The 27,396-nt window shown below is 38.9% G+C and overlaps 2 protein-coding genes across 4 annotated transcripts; one reads left to right on the top strand and one right to left on the bottom strand.

Annotated features, from left to right (window-relative positions):
• The first annotated feature begins 3,125 nt into the window (after positions 1-3,125).
• Positions 3,126-17,971, top strand: LOC131683608 (dymeclin-like). 3 transcript variants are annotated; one of them, XM_058965724.1, is made up of 11 exons: positions 3,126-3,512; positions 3,618-3,764; positions 3,824-4,117; positions 4,175-4,279; positions 4,334-4,659; positions 4,722-4,891; positions 4,986-5,111; positions 5,164-5,490; positions 5,552-5,734; positions 5,800-5,922; positions 17,104-17,971. In XM_058965724.1, exons 1-11 carry the CDS (start codon positions 3,370-3,372, stop codon positions 17,251-17,253), a joined length of 2,094 nt encoding a protein of 697 aa, XP_058821707.1. In that variant the 5' UTR covers positions 3,126-3,369; the 3' UTR covers positions 17,254-17,971. The 3 variants fall into 3 exon arrangements, with proteins under 3 accessions (XP_058821707.1, XP_058821708.1, XP_058821706.1); XM_058965725.1 differs by having other exon boundaries at positions 3,137-3,512; positions 4,719-4,891; positions 5,558-5,734; XM_058965723.1 differs by having other exon boundaries at positions 3,139-3,512; positions 4,719-4,891.
• A 55-nt stretch (positions 17,972-18,026) lies between these two features.
• LOC131683609 (putative Kunitz-type serine protease inhibitor) lies at positions 18,027-27,117 on the bottom strand. Its single transcript, XM_058965726.1, has 2 exons — positions 26,717-27,117; positions 18,027-18,411 (listed from the first exon to the last, which is right to left on the bottom strand). The coding sequence occupies exons 1-2, from the start codon at positions 27,028-27,030 to the stop codon at positions 18,300-18,302; spliced, it is 426 nt and encodes a 141-aa protein (XP_058821709.1). The 5' UTR covers positions 27,031-27,117; the 3' UTR covers positions 18,027-18,299.
• Positions 27,118-27,396: the final 279 nt, after the last annotated feature.

The raw sequence follows: 27,396 nt of genomic DNA, 5'->3' as shown, positions 1-27,396 counted from the left end.
CGAGAAAATCTAGTGTAAAGTATGGAGAAAATACTTTTAATTACTATTTATGAACTAAACCGCTTTAAATACTAAAAAATCGTCTACAGTTTTATTTTTTTCCTTGCTTTAGTGGTTTAATACTGTTAATAAGAAATTGTAATGATTATTATTACTATTAAGCAAAACTTGATAATACGACCTTTTTCTGTCAATACGACATTTTACCAACTCACGATACGTCCTTTTCCCTGCCTAGGACTCACATACGTCGTGGCGCATAGGACTGATCTCGAGACACGAAAGCACATGTGACCGTTCAAAAAATAAATTTAATCTGTAATTACGAAACAATTTCATTTCAAGTTGAGTTAATCCTTGAAGCTTTAGTTCACAGTTCATCTACTTCCCAATAGAGTGCGCATTAGATGTTTCATCGAGTTTAAAAGAAAAACATAGAAATCGATGAAAAGTAGAAAGTTTTGTTGTTTCCTCTCTATCTTCTCATACGCGCAATATAAACATAAGGCAAACGTCGAATGAGCCGGTTTTTTTTGTTTTTATATTTTTTGCCGATACGACGTAGAATATGTAAATTAAAAATCATATTTTTTTGGAATTCCTATTAGTTTTGTACCACTTTGTGATTACTTTATCGGTAAGTAATCAGCATATTGTCATTTACAACAACTATTTTTTTGCTCTGTAAGGGGTTGTCGGATTTCGGTTGGAAAAGAATGGTATTTATTTCTCTGAACTAGCATTAGATGTTTTATTCGAAAAACAATTACGGCAATAATAAAATTTTTAAGACGTAAGTGAAATGACATATTCATTTAAAAAAATTGGACATATGCACACTGAATTTGGTTCGACAATTTTCCAACAGCCGTGTAGTCAGCAAATTTAGAACATGATATTTCTATAAAGTGAGATTTGTTAGCTGATTTTTTGCGAAATATTTTCCGAGCCTCAGCTAGGAAACGTCACTTTTACTCTACTCTGTTGAGATTTCGGCAAAAGAAGCGAAAAATGCTGAGATTCGGCAGAAAAATTAAGTGTGATAGGTCGTTTTTTTTATATAAGCGTATGTACAGTTGTAAAAATAACTGAAGAAAAATGTCGCTTATGACATTTTGTTATGCGCGTATCTCCACATCGAGGTTCTAATATTGGTGTGTTTATACGACCATGGGAAATAAAAAGGACGTATACGTTGTTTGAAAAAAATATGATTAATAAAATGTGTACGACGTTTTTTAATTTAATGAATAATTTGGTACACGCAGAATTTTATTTATGCATCGATAGTATACTTTTCCATCTGCCTCTCGTTTCTTCTGCTGTAAATTTTATGCATTGGACATATTCGGTCTATCCACTCATTGAATGGTTATTAGAAGTTTATGCATGAAAATTCATAAAAATCACAGCAGAAGAAAAGAGACGGGAATAGAAAGTATGTTAACTATGCATATTTTTGTTTCTCAGTGTAGTCCGCCGTTTTTGGAGAATCCTATTCGTGTGATACGATAGCAACCCAGTTAAAAAGGGCAAGTTGCTGGCTAACGGGGTGCTATTTGCCAACCGGATGCGCTAATTGCCCTTCAATTTGTCAGCAAATTGCTGGAAATTAGGGGGCTATTTCAAATGCAACATTTGGGCGATTTGCCGCCGTCATTTTTAGCCGCTCAACCCGCCCTTAAATCGCCCCTAAATCGCCCACACTGTTAAAATAAAGTATCCATTAATGCGTAGAAAACTACGCATTTTTCAATAAAAGTGGAATAACCCATTAAATGGGTAAAGAGTTTGTACCCATAAATGAGTACAGACATTGTACGTCAACCTGGGTATAGTTTACCCATTATTTTTCGCAGAATTGTTACAACAAAATGCGCAAAAAATACCCATTTATGGAAATCGCGCCAGGATTAAAAATACTGTCAATACAATTGTTTTTGAATTAAAAAAACATAAAATAGCACTCATTTCACATTATTGTCTCCTTACAAAAGTAGGAATCTAGATAGAGATCCTATTCTAAAACTCCTTAACAAAATAAAACCGCCAACTGGATATATTTTTGATGGCTGGATCTTTTGGCTGTTCTAAAAATGCCGAACTAGTGCATATTTGCAACATCCTCAGTAGTCTAAACAGCCGTTGTTTTCGGAGCATTGCCGAAATGTTCCGTTTCCACCACGGACTTCGATGCAGGCCGATAATTTGCAGGTTCCGCTACGATTCTTAGTTAGCAGGTTAAATTGCTTGAAATAATTCTTAAGGAGTTTTCACCCATTGTTAAGATCAATAAACCCATTGACATTACCTCATCGAGTAGTTGTGAAATGGATAAAAAATACTCATTGTTAGAAACAAAAAAATACCCATTTTTTGATAGCTTGAATAACTTCCGAAAATGGGCAATTTGAATACATAAAATGGGTAAAAAAAATTTACCGTGCAGGGAACGCGCCATTTAATCGCCTTTAATTGCCTACTATGAAAATTACAAATAATACTTATTTTCGGATTCATTATGTATTCACCTAAACCTATCACTACACTAGGTAATCACCACCAAACTATAGGAAGAATCAATGGTGAAATTGGAATTGCACACCAAAACTTACCACAATCTGACTATTATTAAGAGTTTAGGTCAGAGATCTTGTTCCACTATATTTACACACGATTCCACAATTTCCCACATTCGTTGCTAAATGAAGTGCACTAGACAAACAAAATACAAGCGAGAACAAGCCAATTGTTTAAAAAAAACTAATTTAAGTATAAGCCAAACATGAGCCGCCATGTTTGAAAAACGCAAAAACAACCAAGTCTTTTTCAGCCGCCAGAAAATTTGTCTAAGTGTTGAAATCGCCTTTAAATCGCATTCGCAAATTGCATTTGTTCCTAGGGGCAATTAGCATAGGCGAGTTGAGTTAAACGTCAAACTGTTTAAATCGCCTGACCATGTTCGTCCACATTTTTTAAGGTACAAAAAGAGTGGTGTAGTGTAGATATCTCAGTTTGTTTACATTTGTCGCCTTTTGAAAACCTACCCGAGAATTATTTTTTATGTATATTTTAATACTCAGTTTAGGGTCAGTCGCACAAGGATTTTACTTATACCCAGGGTGCATTGTTTGCAGTGTGTGGGTTCCGCGAGAGTCGTCGCCTCACTTTATGACAGCGAGAACGTCAGCAAAAATTTGTGCAGCTGTGGCACTGTCATCGGCCGATTCTGTGTATTATGTACTTATATTTACTCATCGCCCGTCGTCAAATCTAAATACGAAATAAGTTTTTATTCCTCGGGACGACGGAAAAACTGGCCCTTGAGGGTTGCCCGCTTAGCACGACATTAATGTCAACCGGTATACCATGGGGATGAACGTAAGTAGACAGATGGACCTGGCGGAGAACGAGTATCTGAAACGATTTGTTGGCAAGGATCACATCCCGGTTTACAACGATGAGTTCTGGAACAATTTCCTGCAATATCACATCAATTTGCCGACTAATAGGTGCGTTGTCATTCTTATCAGTGCGAGTAGTTTCGTGTTCTTATCAGACGCACCGATGATGATGTGTTGATTGTTTATTTAATGGTCGTGCGTTTCTATTTGTAGTCAGGAGCAGTTGAGTTTGGATTCGAGACTGGAATCACTTTGTCAGAGTTTCATCAGTCACAACTTATCTACTGGAAACTTTGGATCTCTGATCAGCCTGTATCTGGTGAAAGTTTCCGAGTTACTGGCTCTGTCCGATGCAGAAAGGTACTTTGGGTAGAAGCTAAATAATCGAATGGGGGTTTTAATGCTTTGTTTTTTTGTAGCTCGGTGCATATTTGGCAGGCTTTTAATGCTTTGTTCATAATTCGATGCTTGATTAAGTATATGATCGAAACAGGTTCCGAGTATCAGCTATTGCAACATTTCGAAGCAGTTCCCACCAACGAGAGTCTGCAAAATTTGAAGCAGGATGATTTAGAACGAGCGGAGGTTGCTCTAAACGTCGATCCTAAATTGATTGCAGACACGAAAGCAGCTGTTGCCAAATTGGTCGATGGAACGAAATTTGAGACGTTTCTTGAGGCGTTGGTTAATATTATTGTTGTAATACCTGTGAAGTATGACATGGTTACTTTCAACTTTGTTGGATAAGTCAAATCGGAAACTTTTTTCAGAGAATTCACATATCATCTGCACCTGGAAGCTGTGAACTGTTTGATTGTATTGTTGTCGGTGAGTCAGTTTTCCCAGCATGGAACAGATAAATCAACAATTTTCAGGTAACTTTCTGACTTTACACTTATTCTGCAAAAGCCAACGAACCCTTATTTCAGGACTATTTACAAATGTCAACACGCAAACACATTGATGAGTGCCCTGCTTCACTTCCTGAGTCGGATGATGCAAGTTCCATCCACGATGTTCGGTTTTGGCAGCGGTGGTTCGTTCGTGTTCGGAATTGCCGAGTCGCTGTGGTCCATCTTGACCTTTGCGCGTAAACAACCGGACGTGCTGTCTGCTCACGACTTGCCTACCGCATTTACGGAGCACTATCCATTGGCTAATCAAAGCCTCCTGCTGATTCTGATACTGGCAAATCACTGCACAACGAAGGATAATCCGTACCGGATCAGTTTGTTCGGTTGCTGTGATTCGCAAGGTAAATTAGCTTGTTGCATTCGTTTTTTTTGATCGAATGGTACATTACACTTTTTTCAGAAGATACTCCGAACGACGAACCGGTAACTTTCAAAATAGACTTTTCTTCCCTGTACAACACGCTGTGCCGAATAGTGACGATCGATCAGGCAACTTTGCTGCTCTATCTGTTGCTGCATCGAAACCAAAGATTCTACAAGTACGTGATGGCGCAGCAAAATTTGCAGCAGTTGGTGAGTTAAGTTTTGATACTGTTGACTGGATTGATTGTATTCTGAGCAATTCTGATCGTTGTGAGTTCTTATGTTGCCTACCTTCTTATTTTAGGTAATTCCGATCCTTCAAACTCTATACCATGCGCCAGACAGTACTTCGCATCACATTTACATGTCATTGATTGTGCTGCTAATCCTGAGTGAGGATGATAACTTCAATAGGAGTGTTCATCAAATTGTAAGTAGAAAGTCTACCTGACAAACCATCTATTGTAAACCATTAATTTCAGATCCTAAAAAATATAACCTGGTACACGGAGCGATCCATCAGTGAAATATCACTCGGAGGTTTACTCATCCTCGTAGTAATCCGAACGATCCAGTACAACATGCTCAAGATGCGGGATAAATACCTGCACACCAACTGTTTGGCCGCACTCGCTAACATGTCCGGTCAATTCCGTTCCCTGCATCCGTACGTGGCTCAGCGACTAGTTAGTCTTTTTGAAACACTGGCCAAGAAACATGCTCGTCTCGATCAGCAGCTGAAACTATCGGCCAATGGGAATGCGACCAACGTTACCGTGTCCATCGCGGAGTCTACCTCGGACGATATGGTAAGTCGATGGCTCTTTCGAAAGGCCTCAAGCAAACTCGAGCATGATCTTACTCTTGCAGTTACAGGATCTGTCGGTGCTGGAAGAGGTGCTTCGAATGGTGCTGGAAATTCTGAACTCCTGTCTGTCCCATCAGTTAGTTTACTGTCCGAATCTGGTGTATACCTTGCTGTACAAACGAAATGTGTTCGAGGCTTTCCGGAGTCATTCGGCGTTTCAGGACATCATTCAGAATATTGACATGGTGCGTTGCTGAAATCGAAACCGACCGGGATTTTAAAAATGATAACTTTGTGTCCGTCTTCGCAGGTCGTAGGGTTTTTCTCATCCAGGCTAGTTCGGGTGCAGGATCAGCGGGGCGAGCTTGGTGTTAATGAAGTGCTAGAAGTGATATCGAAAGGAGCTAGTCAGTGGTCTAGCGATCGGTTGAGGGTAAGGCTTTTCTGGTATATATTGAAAATCTTAAATGTTTTCTGTTTTTCTAGTCAATTTTTTTTAAAATAGCTATTGACACCCTATTTCAATTATCCCCCAATCATTATTTCTTGAGCGTTTTTTCAAAACGTCATATCTGCAATGAGTTACTCTCTTTGTTTACTTTCTCTTCTGTTAATAATTCGGTCACTTTAACATTTATCCCTCAGCTCTTTGCATTATGCATGCTAGTTAAAACCACCGTCTTTCGATCTGTACTGTAAAATAAGTGAAAAGTGTTATAGTGACGCCGTAAAAATCGAAAGAGAAAGTAAACAAAGAGAGTAACTCATTGCAGATATGACGTTTTGAAAAAACGCTCAAGATTTGTCTGTAAAAACATTCTTCGCTAGCACTATCTCGGACTACTAGATAATATAACACTTATTAACTAGTTAATGAAATTTGCGGAATCCGACACAAACTTAGTGACAAGACATGGAATCCTAGGTCGACGTTCATCCCTTCGACAAAGTCTGGTATCCGGTCTAGACGCAATATTTCAACTCGTTCTGATCCTCTAGCTTGCCCGCAACTCGATAACCGATCGACGGTCATGCCTTCTGCACTCCCAGAAACGTACTTCCACCAGCCAACACGAAAGCAGCCAGCTATCGAGTTCGCCAAAATGAACTTTCAAGCTACACCGTCGTTTCCAGCGGAATTTGGTGGTGGCATCAACCACAGACGAATCCAAGATCGGCGTTCATTCCCTCGACGAATCCCGACATCCAAACGGGACACAATGCATTCGTTCCAGGCTAACAATCAACACCGATACGGCCTGATTACTCGCAACCAGGCAAAGCAGTGACGATCCCCTACGAGACAGTGTGCGTTTTCAACCGAAGCCAGATTTCGGCGCGACTGACGGTTTTGATGGATCTGCCAGGTTCGACGGTACATTGAAGGATTGGCCGCCATTCGATGCTATGTTCAAATCGTGGGCTCACAAACGAAGAGAACGTGTTAACTCCGCGGAAGTGTCTGAAGGGAAAGGCATTGGAAGCAGTTAGATGCGAACTCCTTCACCCGTCAAACGTTGCAGACATACTATCGACTCTGAAAATGCAGTAGGGACGGTCAGATGCAATCATTCAGTCAATCGTCAAGAGGATCGGTTGTCTCCCAGCACAAAACGTAAAGAAACTCGAAACGGTGTTGAATTTTGCGCTGGCGGTGAAGAATTTGTTCGCGACGGTCCGTGCTTGCGAAGTCGATGATTTCACCTTTAACGCATCTTTCCGTTACGAGCTAGTTGAGTATCTGCACACATCCTTAAAATTGGACTGGGCAAGGTACGCTCGGAGTTCCTCGAATCTTCCAAATTTCGAAAGCCTTAGTGGGTGGTTGTATACTATAGCGGTGGATACTAGCACAGTGATGGCTACGTCGGGGCACGATCTTCCACTTCAATTCAAATGCAAGTACCACGAAACCATTCGATGTACTCAGCAATCCAAGGTCGACTGCAGCGAAGGTTACTGCCCAAACCCAGTGTGTGGCATGTACGGCAAACTGCTTGACCGTCGCAAAGTGTGCCTCATTTGAAGCTTAGCTACGACTCGAAGAGGTCGGCAGTAAAAGAGTGTAACCTATGCCCCGCAAATGACTGCACAAACACAGTGGTTCCTGTAAGTAGTAAAGACAGAGTGGAATAAACGTGTGCACATTCCTGCATCATCCTTTCCTTCGCAACACCGACTCCCAGCACGCTAAGCCATCGACATCGAAATCTATCCTATTTCCTCTTCTTCCGAACCAAATTGTCCGAAAGAAAGCTGTAACTTACATCAAGGGCACCCGGCAGTGCTATTCCATATTGTGCCAGTAGTGCTGTATGGACCGAAGAAAGAAGTGAAGACCAATGGCTTCATTGACGATGGGTCCGAGCTAACTCTGATGGAGCACACGCGGAAGGTAGAAAAGAAACCGCAGCAGTTCGGTGTTCGTATCTCCGGAGTACGAAGCTCAAAAAAGTACAACCTTTCGGGGATCCACACTGTGTCTTCGTTGTAGATACGACTGCAGACGTTATTGGGTTCAGTTTGCAGGAGAAGTATACGTACCCGGCTGGACTGCCACTCGAAGATTACCGCGATATCAGTCCGAGATCTCTAATTGGCCTAGATTACGTAAATCTCGGGCTTGGAATCCAGTCGTGAAGGAAGGCGAAATGAACTGATCGCTGTTCAGATCCGCTTGGGATGGACGATTTACAGCAAGTGTACAGGTAACGGAGATGCCGGCGAATACGTGAACTTTCACGATGTGGGAAGATGTGATCGTTCGACTTCCAAACAGTGAAGGGATGGCTTTCAATCGATGGAGATGTCTCGGAAATCGTTTGAGTAAGGATCCAGTACTAGCCGAGAGTTTGAAAAGAAGATCCAAGAACATGTCAAGAAGGGTTATGTGGAAGGTCTTCAAAAAAGTATGGGCATATTTGGCTCCTACATTCGTTGTGGCGAACCTAAATAAGCCCCGGGCAAGTTTCCTCTAGTATGGGCCGCAGCTTTCACCGTCTATGTTTCTTTAAACCATATCAGCTAACATCGCTGTTCTCGGTACTGATCCGTTTCCGTGAGTTTCGAGTGGCAGTATGCGGAGACATCAGGGAGATGTTTCACCAATCACCATCAAGAGGCGGTCGACGTAATCTTCAAACAACAGTACGTTGATGATATACTCAAGAGCAGGCATTGCATTTATCGCTCATATGAGTAAATGCTCCCGGATAGTTTGCTACTGCGACAATAAAAATTCACATTTTCACACGAAAAGTTATTAGCACTCACACAACTTCTCCGGATAAATACAACGTGTTATTTCTCCGGATAAATAAAACAGCCGGAGAATGAGTGAATGAGTTTATCATGGTATCCTTTTTTCGTTCGCTGCTTTGCTGTCGTTATTCCAAAACACGAAAAAACAAGTCTATCATACTTCTTTGCCGCTTTTCTTTGTAATTAAATATATTTTTTGAAGTTTTAATTGATTTCCACGAAATTAAAATTTTATCACCTTCTCCGGTGAGAAGGAAAAAGTCAAATAAATTTTATCCGGAAAATCATTCTCACGCTATTTGTGGAGACGGAGAATTTTGCGACTCATCTTATCTCGGAAAAGTTGGACATCGGATAAGCTACTTCTCGCGTGAGTGAGAGAGAATTACAATGCCTGCTCAAGAGCACTAAACCGGGCGAAAACGCATTGAATCTCACACAGGGAAGTCAAAAAAAATCACGAGCTAGCTGGGTGGTGGAAGTTCCGAAATGTTACCGAATGTCAACGACTGTTAAGGCGGGGGGGAGGAATGCACACATGTACGGTATCAATGTCGTCTATCTTCGATTTTGCGAGTGGCTCACGATTTAAAGCTTGTTGATAGAAGCGAAAACGAGAGTAGTCTCATTGAAATTCCTGTTCATCCCGAAGTCGGGGCTGTAAGCGGCCTTACTCGGCGTCAAATTGGCGGATACGATAATGGTACCATTGTCCTTCACGGTTAGCAAGCAGTATTTCTGGACAGATTTCAAGGACGTGTTATGCTGGCTGAGATCCGACCACCGGTGATATAGCCCATTCATTGCGTTTCGCGTCAGTGAACTTTTAGAGCCGAAAGGAAGTTGGCGTTGAATCCCGTCGAAGCAGAACGTCGCCGATGGAGGGACAAAGTAGCCACATGTTCCCAATCTATTGCCGGACAGTCGGTGGTTGCAGAAGTTCTTGGATAAAACGAGCACATCTGGCCTCCCCTTCCTAGCTTCGGAAAACTGACGACAACGGAGCTTCGTCCACATCTAATAATTTATTCCGGAATTATGGATCCTGTTATAAAAGGCCGCAAAAATACTCTAGATGGACCACCATTCTCCGTAACACGGCTTTCGTTTCCCGGTACTTCGACAGTTTGCAGCGCTCCACGAGACACGAACAACGTCTATATGAATGAGATCGTCGTGCTAGCCGCAAATCACTCTGCGAGAGATGAGCGGACGAAGATGATTAAGAACAACCCACTGTTCCGTTGCGCCTTCCTAGACGAGAATGGAGTTGCTCGTGTCCGCGGTCGAACATCAACACTTCGAGCCCCAACCCTACGTAAAACTGGGACTGGAATACGAAATAACAAAGCCGCGCACGGAGCCTGTGGGTCACCAGGCGCACCCCACAGTATGTTTGCCCTTACCCTGTCAAGCGGGGCTCGGACAGAGTTTCCCTAGCTAGTCGTGGGAACGAAACGGAAAACTCTAAGATCACTGCAAACATGAGTTTGGAGGAGATTGAGATTGTGGCGATAGAGGTGGAAGACGAGAAGAATTGCGTGGAAAGCAAACTTGGAGAGCAGCTTAAAAGCGGCTCATTGGAGGATGATGTGTCCTGCACTTCGTCCGTTCTCAACTCTCCAGATAGAGACGATGATCGGACAGTGACCAGGGACGACATAGACCAGTCCGGTGGACCAACCGGAACAAGAGGAACAGGAAGAACTGTTGGGGAGGAGTGTTAAATTTGGCAACACTTGCCTCAATAATATGCTACACTTGACTAGTTACACTATCTTGGACTTTTCGATCATTCCTTCTATTCTTTTCACGTTGCGATACTCGAATACATTGTTTAACCGTAGTTTATGCTATATTTAATATACCGATATTCGAAATACCCCAAAATAATATGGATCCGAATTAGTTTAAAATGTTTCTGGAGCACCAGACAAATCTGTTTTCGCAGCTCCTTCAAGGAATAAAAAGTTCAAATAAAAACGTTGCCGAGCAAGGATCACAAAATCGCACACAACCTTCAATGCAACGGTCGAGCGCATTTGATGTTCAGTAATCGAGTAAAAATCTCAGAATGTAAGCTTTTTGCTGTTCGTGGTCGGAGAACCGGCACGTAAAAAATATTTCAATTTCGAATTGTCGGAAGAAGACATCGATGCCATCGATGTAATTGCAAGAATCTCTTCGAGCTGGTGTGCAAGACCAGCAGCAAGAGATCGCGAAAAGTTAAAGAGGTTAAAGACGAAAACAGTGAATCGAATGAAGAACAAGCGAGTAGCAATAACTAGTCATCTTTTAGGGAGAGATATGCGAAGACACCATATTGACCAATGAAACTGTCAAATTTTTGAACCAGCCGATACAACCCAGCCATTATTTGAAAGCACTGCTAGCTTTTAACAATGGAATGAAAGATTCCCAATTTGTCCGTTTTTTCTTCCACGCCTCTCTGACTATGAGGATAACTAGCAATGAATGGCGACTACGACATCGAAAAAAATATACGATAATTCAAACAATGGAAGTATTGTTATAGCAGAATTAGAGCTGAAGTTTGGCATGAGTTGGAAGAAAGTAAAATGCGAGTCGCATCCTGGTGCAAATACCAGATTGATGGGTCTAAATTAATTGAGCAAATTTAAGGGAACTACAAATTTGGAGATACAACTAACTGAACTTCGTCCCAAAGCCTTGAAGGAAGCCCAATAAAAGTCCTAGGATCGTCGATTCCGACTGATTCTTTAAGTTGTGGATGTTAACCACAGAATACTACTATCGGCTAAAGTTTCATGAGTATTAGGTTTTGTTAAATTCTGTAAGTCAGTCACATTTGGTCGACCGTATTCCTCTTAGTCACAAAATTTGTTGCAAGTATACAGAATTAAAGCACAACAATAGTGGAGGAACACAGCAAATTCTTTCGTGGATACGGAAAATTTTCTGGTACGGTTTCACTTAACGTAGACACCAACATTTTATCATCGATTTAACTACCTCGCCGGGTGCCGGGTTCAAAAAAGAAAACATAATACCCAAGGAAGTGATGCACACATACTGGGTGAGTAATATTGTCATCATTCAGCGTAATGGTTCGGAACCTGAAAGCATATGTATATTGTACTAGCTGATACCTATCGCGCGTTGCTGCGACTTTTAACAAAGTAGGAGGAAAACACAATTTGCTCCGAAGCGCCATCTGTCGGGCAGAAACTCCCCAACCAATAACACACAAACACGCTCCATAACAAATGCCTACTGCGTATAAATTTTGACGGCGATCGGTTAAGCCGTTTGGGAGTCTATAAATCATATACATACAAACATTGACTTTTATATATATATATATATATATATATATATATATATATATATATATATATATATATATATATATATATATATATATATATATATATATATATATATATATATATATATATATATATATATATATATATATATATATATATATATATATATATATATATATATATATATATATATATATATATATATATATATATATATATATATATATATATATATATATATATATATATATATATATATATATATATATATATATATATATATATATATATAGATAGATAGATAGATAGATAGATAGATATAGTAAATAGTAATAGTATAGAACTATAGATATAAGTTGTATAGATAGTATAGATAGATAGATAGATAGATAGATAGATAGATATGCCTCGACCCGATACCTCTGAACAAAGCATTAAAAAGGACCAATCTCCAATTCAATCTGTTGAATGAAATACTTCATGAATTAGGAAAGGCAAAAATGTTCTCAACCGTATGTACTAAATTTCTGTCTGACCGGGATATCGAACACGTTCCTCTGCATCATGCATGAAAATTGCTAAGCGTTTGCTGAAGAAGGCTGAAGAGACAGAAACAGATTTTTGGTGTGCATTAACACACTGGAGAAACATACCAAACAAGATTGGCTCCAGCTCAGTTTTGCGTCTGTTTTCTCGTACAACACGATGTGGAATACCACCTTCAAGCATGAAACTTATCCCGAAAGTTGTCGAGAATGTCCCTGCATCAATAGAAAGGAATAGAAGAAATAATAAAGTGATCTAGGACAGAAAATCGTGAAACTAACCGACTCTTCAAATCGGTTCACCCGTTTTCGTGCAGTAAATTCTGAAACTTCTAAATTGTGGACTCCTGGTAAAATTTTGGACCACCTTAGCGAACGCTCATATTTGGTCAACGTTGACGGAGCAAATTATCGTTGAGCTCGGGTTCATCTGAACCCGCCTAAGCAACCTTCTACGTCGCCAGATGTACAGCGACATAAGAGAACTGGATCTTCGGAACAGGAGAGAGGATATAATCTTCTAGAAGAATACGAAATGCCCGATACTCCAGATACAAGGAAAAAATTTGCCCTCATTACCTTCGGTAATTCAACAATCAAATCAATCGAGATTGTCTACCATGCACCTACCTGGTGGTGAATTCCAGGCACAGGTTTCGAATCAAGTTGTCAAGTTGAGCAGACCAAAAGGATCAACATGCCTACGAACTAAATGTAAGAATTTTCAAGTTGAGTGTGAATAAGCTTTTGTTTTAAGTGGGGATGATGTTATACTGTATGCTAACCCATCGTTTCGATATATGTATTAGGGTGGGACAAAAATTAGATTAAAGCTCCGAGCAACTTTTTGAGTGCCATTTGGGCCCTAGAACAACTGTGCAAATTCTTAGCTCGATCCCTGAAACTATATTTTTGCGCCCACTGTTTAAAGTTTACATAGGATTTTGTATGGGAAAATAACCTTTCACAAAATAATTCCTCCAGAAGTCGCCCATTGCTTCCTAAAAATAAATCGTTATGTGGCTTTCATAGAAAATTTAACAAAGAAACAATGTCTCGAAAACCACGAAACGATCTGACGCTTGAGACAAAGGTTATTAAGCAGAAACCGATTGATGCTCTGACGATTGATAAAATATTCATTTTTTCTAGCACCACTGCTGTTGGTTGTCCAATTATACGCAATTCTGTTTTAATCTTCTCTTAATGTGTCTAAATCATTTATCTATACTGTTTGGTCACTTCACAAGAGTTCTGAGGGATAAATTGAGGCTTCTTTTGCACATAATAAGAGAAAATTAAAAATTTTGCATATAATTCGACCGTCAACAGCAGTGATGCTATGAAAAGTGAAATTTTCATTAATCTTCAGGGTATCAATCGGTTTTTGCCTAATAACTTTTTCCACAAGCATCAGATCGTTTCGCAGTCTTCTAGACTATATTTCCTTGACAAATTTCCTATAAAGATCAGACATTTATTTATTTTAGGAGGTAACGGGCGACTCTTGGAAGAATTAATTTGCAAAAGACGATTTTCCCATACGAAATCCCATGTAAACTTTAAACCGTGGGCGCAAAAATATAGTTTCACCGATCGAGCTAAAAATTTGCAGAGTTGTTCTGGAAGCTAAATGGAACCCAAAAAGTTACTCGGAGCCAAAATTTATTTTTTTCATATAACCATGTCCCACTCAAATATGTATCTCAACGTAGCCATTTTGTTTGATGATTCAGAATAACTCAGATTGTCGAAGTGATCAGATATCTAAAAGTAAAGCTCTTTGAAATTCATTATATCTGCACAACTCGGTCTCGTGTGAAGAATACACCGTTTTTTCGAGATCGGATTGTTGCTACAACGGAAAAGGAACGGAATCAACGAGTGTACCTATTCGATAGGCAGAATTTCTCAAAGTGAACTTTTGAACTGGAAGAATTGGGTTTGCTGTATTGCATCAAGAAGACAATAGAAGAGGTGGATTATTGCTTTTAAGAAGACTGTCAGAAACTGGAATATGCCAATCTTAAATTTGGTGGTGTTCTTTGGTGAAACAGTGCCTAAATCATATAACCAAGTAAAAATGTTCCTATAAACGTTTCCAGTAGAACAGTGTTCAATGGAGCTCGTAAAGTTGAGGCTACTAAATGAAGATGTAAAACAGCAATGCAGTGTCGAAAAACTGGAACCAAGTGCAGCATTTGCTGGTAGAAGCGGAACATTTACCTTCAAATGTCACGTTTGTTACAAGTGAGAACACAAACGGTGAGACTGTCCAGAGAATGAGTCGGGGCAATCGACTGCCAAACACGCTAAGCAGAGAAAACAAAAGGCGCAGTTGGCTGATCATAAGGAAGATGTGGTTTTCGTGATGACGGAAGACGAACGTGGAAGCAACAAATTTCGGTGAATTATGGATAGCGAGAACATGGTTGGCGAAAAAATTTATTTGTCACTTTTCATGACACTCCTAGAAAAATATGAGAGCATCATCATGAGGAAGCGGAAGTAGAAGTCGGTCATGTCGGTAGCGCAAGCGATCACTCAAAAGCAGCAACTGAAGGTGCTCGCCAAGGATGTTTTCCTGCGAAGCGCTACGTGGTCGTGATCATGGACGACAAGACGTTCGCACGACGGCAAAGGCAACTGCAGGAAAAAGGAAAGCAACGTAAGAATGTCCTCTTGTGGCAGACAATCAGCAGGGATGTCAAAGCCGGTATGCTTTTCTTCGCAACCTGCAGTTGAACGGGGAGATGTAAAACACGAAGTGCGTACTGGAAGTTGCGGCCATCATTAAGAAACTGAGACGACTCAGTCTATTTGCAACCATCAAACACATCGGTCACGATACTCAGTGTGCTCCTGCTTCTATCCGAGCCAGTGCAAAGCGAACAAAAAAAAAACAGTTACTTGTATGCATTGTCTGAAGAACAAAGGATCCCGTTATTTTTATTCTTGCGTGACCTATCATGATGACTGAGTCTCATCAACAAAATGTGATTATTCGGCCTAACACAGTGGCCATTGACTTCAGGTCTTCGCATAAGACCAAGTATTCGTGATGTGGAACATCTGCTGAAGGTGAAAATGCAGCTTCGGTTTTCGAAAGTCACCTCCATACAGCTTGAGCACGTCAGGCATGCGGTGCTGATAACCTTCAACAAATTCGCCCAGGCGAAAAGATTAATTTCGCAGAACAATTTAACATATGTGCTTGTTTGTGACAATGCTAAAATCAAGATCCCTATATACATGGATAATGGAAATATAGAAGTTAAATTACACGATTTATCTCCACTTACTTGCAAAGTGGCAATTAAAAGATTCATGTCGTATTCCGGAGCAGTGGAATCTATTACGGAGGACACATGGAGAAACTACTTCCCAGGTATTTCAAATGGTGTCTTTGTGGTGAGAATGCGGGTAGACCAACCCATCCCCTCCTACCTTACCCTGCAGCACAAAACAGAAGGGGGTGATACCATTACACAGCGAACTCTTTGTACATATGAAGGACAAACTAATACGTGCCAATTCTGTGAACAAACGGCGCACTACGGACAAGCCTGCCCAGAAACTGCTAAGGAAAGTTGCAGAAAAAATACCAACGCCCAAGCCCCAATATCCTTACCTGAACCACAATCGGTTGCCAAATTTGTGGCTGCAGTTAAGGCAATAATGACAACTGCAAACGCTGCGTCAAGTACTTCAAACTTAAGAAATAATTCCACCAGAGAAGAAGTGACCCGCAAGGGCAAGAAGCCAGGAAGAACATCTGATCGCTAGTATCAAGGCAGTAATCAAGATGATGATACGGACGTAAACGACAACGAGAGAGACGTGGATAACCTTGAAGTTGACGAAAGAAGGAACATCTTGCTATATTTGCTATTGATGAGGCGAAGCCGAAACGCAACATAGTATGATAGGAACATCTTCCCGACGCGAAAAAATATCTCCGCTCGCAATAGCAAGTTGCGCGCACGGGATCTTACAGGTTCAAAATAAAATTTATCGTTATTTTTATGTTTACTTCTTGTAAATATATAAAAGACCCATGGCTCCTCTAAGCTAACGCATTGAGCCGTGTCAAATAAATCAATTAAAAAAAAACTGAGATGGAGCGTTTGAAGATCCTATTCGTTCCCAAGAAAGCCCCTCCCTCCAACGTGATTGCCCCCAATTAAAAATGTATGCACGAATCTGAAGTGGAAGATTTATTCGAGCAATTTCGCGTCGAAAAATGAAAAGGAACTGATCAATCAGGTGACCAGTGTGTTGAAGAATATGTCAACATCTTTTTTCCGACGGCTATAATCAAAGTTCTGGTCGTTTATCCTTCCCACGTTTAGAAATTCTAATGAAATCGTTATTCCGCAACCAGCAAATCGCGTAAATGTAGACAATTTGACGTGACATCTGGAGAGATCAAGCGAAAAATCTATTAAATCAAATTACCTAACTAATCTTTCAATTCATTATCCTCTCATTTTGCAGAAATTCCCAGACCTCAAATTCAAGTACGTCGAAGAGGACGCACCGGAGGAATTCTTCATCCCGTACGTCTGGACGTTGGTCGGCAACGCGGGCTGTGTTCACTTTAGTTCCGAATCAATCAAAGGTGTAACGACGGAGATCAGTTGTTAACCGCATGTGCCGCCTGGTAGATTGAACCATCTGCCGGTTCTGACTACTTACACGGTTTTGGTATCTTCCACGGGGCTCGATGATGGTCGCATATTGTAACTCTTAAACCATATGGAAAGTGTAAAGAGAGCAATGTTAATCCGAAAATTCAATCAAAAAAATCAGTTTGTTCGATCTGTGAATGCGGTCAAAAACGGTTTCGCAGATGCCGAACAAAAGTTTAGCGTTTAGAACACAGTTGTAGCATTCCTTGGATAACATGATTTGGAATACGATTATTTATTTCCTTGAAATATTTTTTTTGTCCATTTCTGTGGTTATGTTTTATCTTACTTAACGAAAGAAGCTCAAAACTGTTGTGCATTTCTGTACATAGACCTGTTCCGAAAATCGGATGCCTGTTAGCAAGATAGAAAAATTAATCTTTATTCGCATTTTTGTAGGCGTGACATCTACTTTTTTGTGCAGTAACTTCGTTTCTTGTTTTTTTTATGAAATTGATTATTAGTTTCTATAAAACATAGATTATTTTCAAAGTTATTCGAATGTAAAAGATAGCTTAGCAGTTTAATCCAAATTCGGCACAACAAATGCTGAATGTGAATTGTAAAAAATACGACAAACAATAACAAAGAGCAGAGAGCGAATAACAATATGAAACACTGTACTAATTTCAATCAAGGCGTTTCAAATTAACTGACGAAAACTAATTTCTTCAGCAAGAACTGTAGATTTTATTGAACTGTTTATTTATTATCAAATAAATACCTTAAAACAAAAAGTGTATACGTGTATATAATACTAGAAGTCGAAGGACATCGATCGCATTTCAGCTTTTAGCTTAAAGCCTAAAAAAGTATCACTTGGTGGGGCAGTTGGTTGGGGGTACTTGGTCGAACCAGTATGTCCAGAAGGCGACTCCCATCGTGTACGGAAGTGCGACTTTCCCCGTCATAGGAATCCGGAGTTTCGGTTTGAATTTGTACCGCAAGGTTTTACCAGGAGTTGTGAGTGGACTTTTTTTTTTGTTCGTATCGGCCGCCTGATCACACTCCTTTACATGTGTCCATGCACTTTTCGTACGTTAGGAAGTTGTTAGCATTGCCGTCGCAGCCGCCGAATGTGAACTCGTGGCATGTTTTGGATTCTGGGTCGTATCTGAAACAATGATGAGAGAATAATGAATATAAAATAAAGCATGAAATGGTGTTAATTCAAATTAAAAGCTTTAGCAGTACGAGGACGATTATTGTAACGATGACAGAATCAAGCGATTCAATTTAAAAGGCCGTCCGTAATGCATAAATATTTTATTTACGCAACAGACTGCTTCAGTACTGGATTCGTTCCTATTCATTTCAAAAACACCCTCACACCATCAATAAACAATGTATTATTGCTTACTGCCAACATTTATACTCTTGTGTGATTCACTTTAAAAAAACTAAAGGGAACAAATTTATGATATGCAGAACCACTCTTGCATGGCTTATTGAGGGGAATTTGAGGTATATTTAAGGAATATTCAATGGTGCGAAATTTCAACGTCAAATGTTTATTCACGCCTGAATTTACCGCAACCAGCATTCAATTTAAACGCCATTTCTTTTATCTCAAAAGGTGGCAACCAGATTTATAAATAATCGAAGCTCTTTTATGACGGCTGAAAATGAACCGGAACTCGTGGTGAATGCAAAAAATATTCATTCAAAAATCCATGTTATTCATTCAGTTGAATATCGTACAATTGAATACTTTACGCTGACGTCACAAATGAACTGAGTGTTCCGTTTTGACAGTTCGCTTGTACTGTTTACGTGGACTTAGAAAAATTCTTTACGATTTGCTTCGAGCGAATTTAGTCGTCCACAAATTTTCCAAAAAAAGTCCATGTAAACAGTACAAGTGAACTGTAAAGAAAAGTGAGGTTAATCTCAAACCCGAAATGTTGTAGAAACTTATCTATCGAGTAAGGCAAAAATCTTATATTTTCGGCCATGGTCCTCTAGGAGGTTGATAACAGTCTATTATCTTTCTCCGGACAAAACCAGCCAAAGAGGCCGTGTAGCATTCGGCAGGTTGACGCAAATGGCATGGCAAATCCATGTGAAATGCCTCGTGCATGAGTATTTGCGAATAGTAACGCATGTCTTATATCCGACTGCACCACATAAACAGGAAATATGCCCATTGTTCGGCATACTTGCCGCACAATCAATTACCACTTTCTGATGATTTCATAAGGGTCGTATAATAATGTGGTCGAAATGGGCTTTCATTCATAATCTACAGTGATGCCGATGCCCATCACTAAATTTGAGGCAGCGCAGATATCAATTTTAGAAACACTGAGTTGATGATATACTTAAGTAGTACAAATTTGAATATACTCGATAGAGGAAATTCTTAACATGTGCACGGTTTGGCAAGGAAGAGGTGTTAGATGTAACTTTCTGTTCTGACAGTACAGCACAAGAGTTGGCAAACTGATTAGTACGAACGAGTTGGAACCATCGTTATTTGATAACAAATACTTCATCTTTGATAATTTTTACGTCTCCCTGCATATTGTAATATATTGTAATCCCAAATCTATGAACTGGGACCTCTGACTTGGATGTGGTCATGGATAAAGCAAAGTCACTCATAGTAGCAGCACACAAGACTCTTATTCACTTTGAGTTGTATGAACTACTACAAGGAGAAATCCATTGCACAGTAAAATACGCTAATTTATTGTCGCTTGTATTTACAGATTTACTCAGGTTTTACGATTGAAAATAGCTTTTTTTACACACAACTACTCTAAACGGACAAATTACTCGGTAACTAAATGAAAGTACAAGAAACATGCACCAAATACTGGAAACATCAGAGTATCTAAAGACTGTTTTCTACCAGAATACTTGTAGTGGGAATTGTCAGATCCTACCACGTATCTTTAAATCCTGCGCAGTTGAGTTCGATTTCCGAAATATATTATGACCAAATCAAAAAAAAAACAACTACTTCCGTAATGTTTGATTTTTTACGAATACAGTGAAGATCCGATTTTATCAGCATCAGATTTTATCACCCCGATTTTGTTAGGAAGCTTGGGCTACTTATCTATCTTTCCGGTCATCATATCGTATAGTAGATACTCTTCATATGTGTATCTACAAATGCGATATGATACCTGGAGCAGATCAGATCAGGAACAGGAAAGAGAACTACGAACAAGGAAACAAACAACAGATGAGAAATCGTTTACTTATTTGTTATAACAACGATATTAATCACAATTATTTTGCTTTTCTTGTCTCGTTTCAGCAAACCAAAATCTCTCTAACATCTTTTCACTTTCTGCCTCCGACTGTCCTCTATGAAATGTATCTGAAACTGGTGGGATTGATTAACAGCTGGCGCCTGCTTGTGGAAGAAACTGGTGTGCTATACGAACTAGCACATACGAACAGTTAGGCTTTGTGGGTCCTCAACTTGACAGAGTCTAGATGGGCGGATAAACGTCTGCCAGGGTGTGGGCTGAGAAATGACAATGACAATCCGATTTTATCAGCTCCCGATTTAGTTTACCCCCGATTTTATCAGCTTTTTGACCCGATTTTGTCAGCCTCATATGAAAATTGATAGTAGTTTGATGGGCTCTAGCAGACGAACCCAGTTGAATTTGAGTAAATCCTTTCTTAGAGATCCGAAAAATGCAAAAAATATTTTTTTTTTAATTTTGCACTGTCAGGAAAATTTAAGCTAAATAATCAGAAAGGATTATGAGGCTATATATATAGGGACTAAAGAAGAATATTTGAAGAGCTTCGGTTTAATAAAAAGAAAGAAAAATAGGGGAATTATGGTTAAAATTGACACCTTAAGCTTAACGATTTTTCTGGATTACCACAAAACTAATAAAATTATAGTTTCTGCGCAGAATTCTTCTTCAGAATATTCCTAATAAGGCCTAATTTTTTCAGTGCTTCAAAAATTTAATTTCAATAAAAATTATTGATTGCAAAACTTGGAAAATGGACTTTTTTCAGACACTGCGGGTAAAACCGACACCCCGTTAGGGTAAGATCGACATTCCCTTTAATTTCTTTTCTCTTCACTTTTTTATTAAAAACGTAATATGTGCGTCTGTAATAAAGTGTATGTATGTGCACATAAGTATGTGTGATATAAATATGTGTTTTATCTAGCTTCATCATGTAGTACAGGGAATAGAGTTCGAAAGCGTAGTATTATAAACAAGAGTATTTTTTATGTTATAGGGTTATTTCTGGGTATGGATATTGCCAAGTATTCTTTCCGCACAGCACTGTAACTTTCTGTGCCATTTTATGTCGTAAGAGAAGATTTGCTAGCGTCCTTCATTCTGATAATAGGATTTATTCACTTATAAGTGACACACACACTTCGCAGTAAAGCTACATGATTCAAACTTTTGTTTTTTCGTGACTCTGATCATCAACGATCTACTTTGGTATACAAAAGATTATTGTCTCACTGTGATAAAGTTCATCTAGGACAAACCAAGAGAATACTAGAAATTCGGTTTGATGAGATTTTTGCAGAAATAGCAATTATTGATAGAATCTGATAAGAAAAAATTCTGAATTTTCTTTTAAAAGTGACTCAAGAAATAAACACAATAAAAGCATTTCTGTGTATTTCTGTTTTTACTATAGGTTGATAATAGTGTAATTGAAGTGTCACAAAGATCCCTGCCTTTTGATTTATGATGCATTACATAAATAAACACAACCATCTTAACAGCATCTCGGTTTTACCCCAACTAAAGGGTGTCGGTTTTACTCCAACAGCGAACATTTTTTCCAAAAAACAATAAAAAATACTGAATAGCTCAAACTCGTCTTCAGTGCACCCAGCTAATCATAAGAGAGGCCAATAATAATGAGTATAAATAAAAGTTATAATTTGAAAAGCTTTTGTTCGATTAAAACCTTAAAATCTACCAACAAAATCTTACATCCAGACGAGTATGAACGCTGCTGTCGATATTAATGATAAACTGCTATTATGAAATGAATAATAGTCCCTATATGTCCCGATTTTGTCAATGATCACGTTTTATCAGCCTAAAATTCACCAAGGGGCTGATAAAACGGGTCTTCACTGTATATATGAAATGCGTATTCTAAAAAGTGTATAAAACATCGAGCAGTGTTATAAACTTATCAAAATACATCCTGTCCATTCATCTTTTTAATAGTTTATAGGTAAATAAGCTAAAGCTTAATTCATTTGAAAAGCTCGTTTACTAGTAATTGAAAGCAAACACAACAGAGTATCTGTCTGTTGTCAACATGACGCAGGATCTGAAGTCATTTTAGACATATTTGAACGAAAGGCTTTACTTACTTCTGGCCAACTATAAAAAATCTAACTGCTTCATACACGATATTAAAAAAAATTAGCTGCTACTTCGAAAATGGCCCTGTAATCGAATAACAAATTGACGTATCCGAAAGTAAACAAGCCTTTAATACTGTACAAATCCGAAAAAATAGTGTTTCCAAATGCTTTTCACGGCAGAATCAGACAATCTTTACTGTAATTATTTCGGTAGAGGGAAACCATGGGAAGAACTGATTTTGTATAGCAATAAGACCATTTCCATGACAATTTTATTCAGTTAACGAAAGGTTTACCGTTTTATAGTTGTTGACCTCGGAAAATAAGCTATATTCAATCGAAAAACGTGAATAGCTCTATAAATAAAAAAAATTATCATTTCACATAATGCCCTATATCTCGAAAACTCTAATAGTGACAATGTTGATGTCTTCGAATAAATTATTTGTGGTAAGTTTCTCTACAACTTTGCTGAAGTGAGTATTATTCTAGCTGAATTATTGAAGACAATAAATTTCGTAATTCACTATCATGAGGATTAATCATCGATTCAATGAGAAGAAGGGGAGTTCCAATCCAAGAAATTTCTTCAAAGTCAGCATACATCAATAGTTTAGGCGCAATCAACAAAGCATCCTTTTGCAGGTCGTCAAACTGTGGGATAACATAGTTCTCACAAGTTTCCTACCTAATGTCTCCACGTGAGTCTAAGGCATTTGGTTCTTAGACCGGCGACGATTGAGTGCTATCAGCCCCAATAAGACTTTAATCTGATTAGTATCGATGATCACGGGTTAATTCGTACTGAAATCGTCGCGTCTGTTTTTATGAATCTAATTTCAAGTTCCGTTTTTGCTAACAAGCCCGTGCACCAAGCTAACAATACTTTGTATTCTGTGTGCTGAGTATTACTCGAGGATCTTTAAGGGGCCGTGCACTAATTACGTAAGGCTTTTTTAGAACTTTTCAACCTCCCCCTCCCCCCAGATAAGAGTTCGTAAGATTTTGGTGAACTCCCCCTCCCCCCTACATAAGATTTTATCATGATTTTCGTAATTAAAAAATCATTGTTAATTAATTAAATATTAAGATAGCAAAAACGATACTTATAAAATTACTACAAGAAAATTGCATAACCTTTCTATAGGAGAAAGGTAAAAATGTGAATTTGCTGTGTGGCTACACTCTTCAGTACATAAATCCGAAACCGGAAGTCGGAATTAAATGAAATTCAATAACAGCCTATGGGATGGTAGTATCTTTCATTTAAGACTAAGTTTGAGAAAATTGGTTCGGCCATCTCCGAGTGATCGATGTGAAATTTTTGACAAAATTTAACTGTAATCATCAGCAGTATTTTTTTTTGCATCTTAATTTTTCAAAGTAGAAATTTCAGAATAACTGTTGGGAGATATTCAGAAGCTCTAATTTGGTCCACATAGTCTGCTTCGCTATAATCCACTTCATTTGAATCTATTTCCTTGTGATGTAAAACCTCTTCTGACGTGAATTTATTCTGAGTTCCAACTGTGACGCTTATCGTGCGCGTAGCTCCGACATGGCCATCTTTGAATTTTCTTGTAGTCAGTTCACACTCTGGAAATATTCGGTCTACAAAATTTTTGACAATCGCATGATAGAACATTTTCCGGATACCTAGCGGAAGCGGAAATTTAACAAAATTCCATAACTAATCTAGTAATTATATCCTGCCGTAGAACACTTCAATTCGAGGTCCGCCCTTCCTTGACTATGATGTTCACTATGTGCTCGTTTTGTGTGATCTACATCATGTTCATGGCAGAAATAAGAAATAGTACTCTTTTCTAATGAAAAGAATATTTTTCTTATAGATTTCATTTTTCATACTTGTTTTATGATATTACGTAAGAAAGGACAAACCCTCCCTCCCCCTTAGATAAGAATTTGTAAGATTTTTTGAAACTCCCCCTCCCCCCATATTCCCTTTGTGAATTCGGTTACAAAACCTCATATCATTTGTTATGTAACTGTAAGTATGGTAAAGAGTTATAGGATTTATCAGTAGAGTTCATTATTGCTCCGCGAGTGACGAATCCAAGATATAAAGTCATGGTTCCGGTTCCACGGTACTAAACCTCTTAGTACCTATAAAATAGCGGTGCTGGAATATTTTGTCAAAAAAACTAAATAATGCCGTAACGAAATAAAATGTTAAAAAATATACTTTTGTTGGTATGGGACATACACAAATGACGTAGCTTTTTTCTGAGATATTCGAAACCCCGAGGGGGGGCCACTTTTCCCCTCGTACCATTTCGATACAAATTACGAATTTCTCCCTTGGAAACAACGTATCTTCTGCCAAGACTCCCTCCCCCCTTATCACCAAGAAAAATTTATTCTTTTTAGTAAGATTCTCTTAAATACATTTCCTAGAAATTGGTTGAGTACGGCTTTCATCAACCTTTATATTCTGGTCTTAAAATTTTGCATAAAAACCATCCTTTTGGGGGCAAAATTATTCCGTTAGAAATTTGCTAGAGTTTCTTCATTTCGTGGCATTTGATGATGAATTTTTTTTTAGTCCGCTGCCTCCCAGTTACTGCAATTTTTGCTGGTAATAATTCTGATGTGATCATGCCTTGATTTACAAAGTCAAAAAAATTGAATACTGCTGCGAAACCAACTTCGCTAGCTAAGAAAGTGAATTTTAGTCTATCTACACTAGAGTCTTTTTCTGGCGAAGGAAACGTGTGAAAAAAAATCAATTTCTACTGCTTTGTTACTTATCCACTGTACAAGTAGTACAGTGTCGTTATTCGGGCTGCACAGTGAAATAAAAAAAACTGCTGAAACATGCGTGGAGGAGGTGGAACACTTCCAAAAGGTGATAAGGGCGTCAGAAGTTTAGCCAAAGCTGGAATCATCTTTATGAAGATGTTTCCCGCGTAGACGGAAGATGATGAAATCGAGGTACACCGATTTGCCCCGCACACTAACTTGGAGTTCTTTAAAGGAATCATGTTGAAAAAAGTAAAGGTGGAATATATTTTTGAAGAAACTATTTCCCATGTATTTCCAACAGTTCATATCGTGAGAATCCAGGGGATGAAATATATTCCTTCTTATCTAACTTTGGATGCAAATCACATATAATCAAACAACGCTGATCACAAACTCAGGTCAGATCCTTATGTGCCCTATTCGAGTCGATGTTAGGAATTAAGTTGGCGTTCGTTCTTTTATAGATCCATATTTAACATCAAAATGAGTACAAGCGTAATTATAGGTCACAAGCATATTATGTCGGCATACATCGAGTAATGGTAACCAACCCGAAATCAATTTAACCATGCTAGTTCCAAATACACAAATTTAATGAAAGGTAATTGTTAATAGATATAATATCCAGTTGCGTTCAACGGCAGTTATATACGGTGATCTTCTAATGCTTCCTTGCTAAAAGGTTAGGTTAATTATATTTGCCACCAAAATCACAACCCTGTTTACCACTTGTAATATGCATATAAAAGAAGTGTCACAATTCACTTGACTTTATATTCAAGAATATGTAAAAGTATGCGTCGGTTGCAGTTCCCTATATAGTTCGACCGAGTTTCACATTCAAAGAAACAAACAATTTTATTACACACGTCAAAACGTGTAAAATTCTATTAGCAAACAGAATAATACGTCACAATGCTGTTTACGTTAAATGTAATTTTCATTTTTCTTAGTGTGTAAAAATATTACAAATATAACCAACACTTAATGGTGATTCATGTGAAAGATTAATTATATCACGAGATGGAGTAATCGTTACTCCATCTAATGATGCAATTAATCTTTTCATGAACGATCACCTTTTTTCCGAAAAAAAAAATTCCGCGAACGGAGAAACTGTTAAAATTACAACAATGCTGTCAACATGTGCTGGTTCTAATTTAGAGCAAAGTTGAAATTGCATCTAACATTGCAAACACTAACACTGTCACCTTGGAGTTTTCCCACTATTTTTCCCCCGCTTCGCGAAATTGTCACAACTTTCACCAGTCAGCTTTACTGCATCGTCGCACATCCTCATACGTTTCCACACTTATTTACTCACCTCCACCTCGGCAGCAGTGCTCGACACACTCCCTTCCGTACGGGCAATTTGCATTTGTCGTTCTTGGCTCCGTAGTCGACTCGGTTACTGGGCAGCAGCAAAGCACTCGATCCTTCCCGCTTCTGTAACGCACTATCGTCATCGAACTCGTCGTAATCGCCCAGATATTCCAGCATTTTGTAGAACATTTTTCCACCCACGCTCGACAACTGATCCCACGTATCGATCGGTTTCGCTTCACTGACACACGTGGCCACTAGGAATGTTACCGCCACGCCAAAGAACAAACCGCTGGCACTTTTTGGGAATTTCATTTTGATCTTATTCTATTTGATTTACTTCACTTCTCTGATGGATTCAAACAAACCAGCAGTTTCTTTTTTCAAGTTTCTTGTTTCACTTCTCTTTGAATACTGACTCCGGTTCAGTGGCGAGATCTTATATTTATTATGTTGGGAGGCACGATACGAGCTTTTCCTCAGGTTCGCCATCCGATCACACCTGTTTTCCCACCTTCTTCGCGCGGTGTTTGGGCAGGCCCTCTGAGCGTGATCGAGCGAAGCGCCGTGCTGCGACCGGCAGGTACGAACTCGGTGTGGGTTACCGTGACATAGGGTGAACTGGTTATCACTAGAAAACTGCGCTTTTCTGTTTGCATGGTAACACAAGTGAAGAAGGTG

The sequence above is a fragment of the Topomyia yanbarensis genome, chromosome 2 (assembly GCF_030247195.1).
Source record: "Topomyia yanbarensis strain Yona2022 chromosome 2, ASM3024719v1, whole genome shotgun sequence".
Taxonomy (NCBI): domain Eukaryota; kingdom Metazoa; phylum Arthropoda; class Insecta; order Diptera; family Culicidae; genus Topomyia; species Topomyia yanbarensis.
Note: the sequence above shows the minus strand (reverse complement) of the source record. Positions and strands in the feature narration are given on the sequence as shown.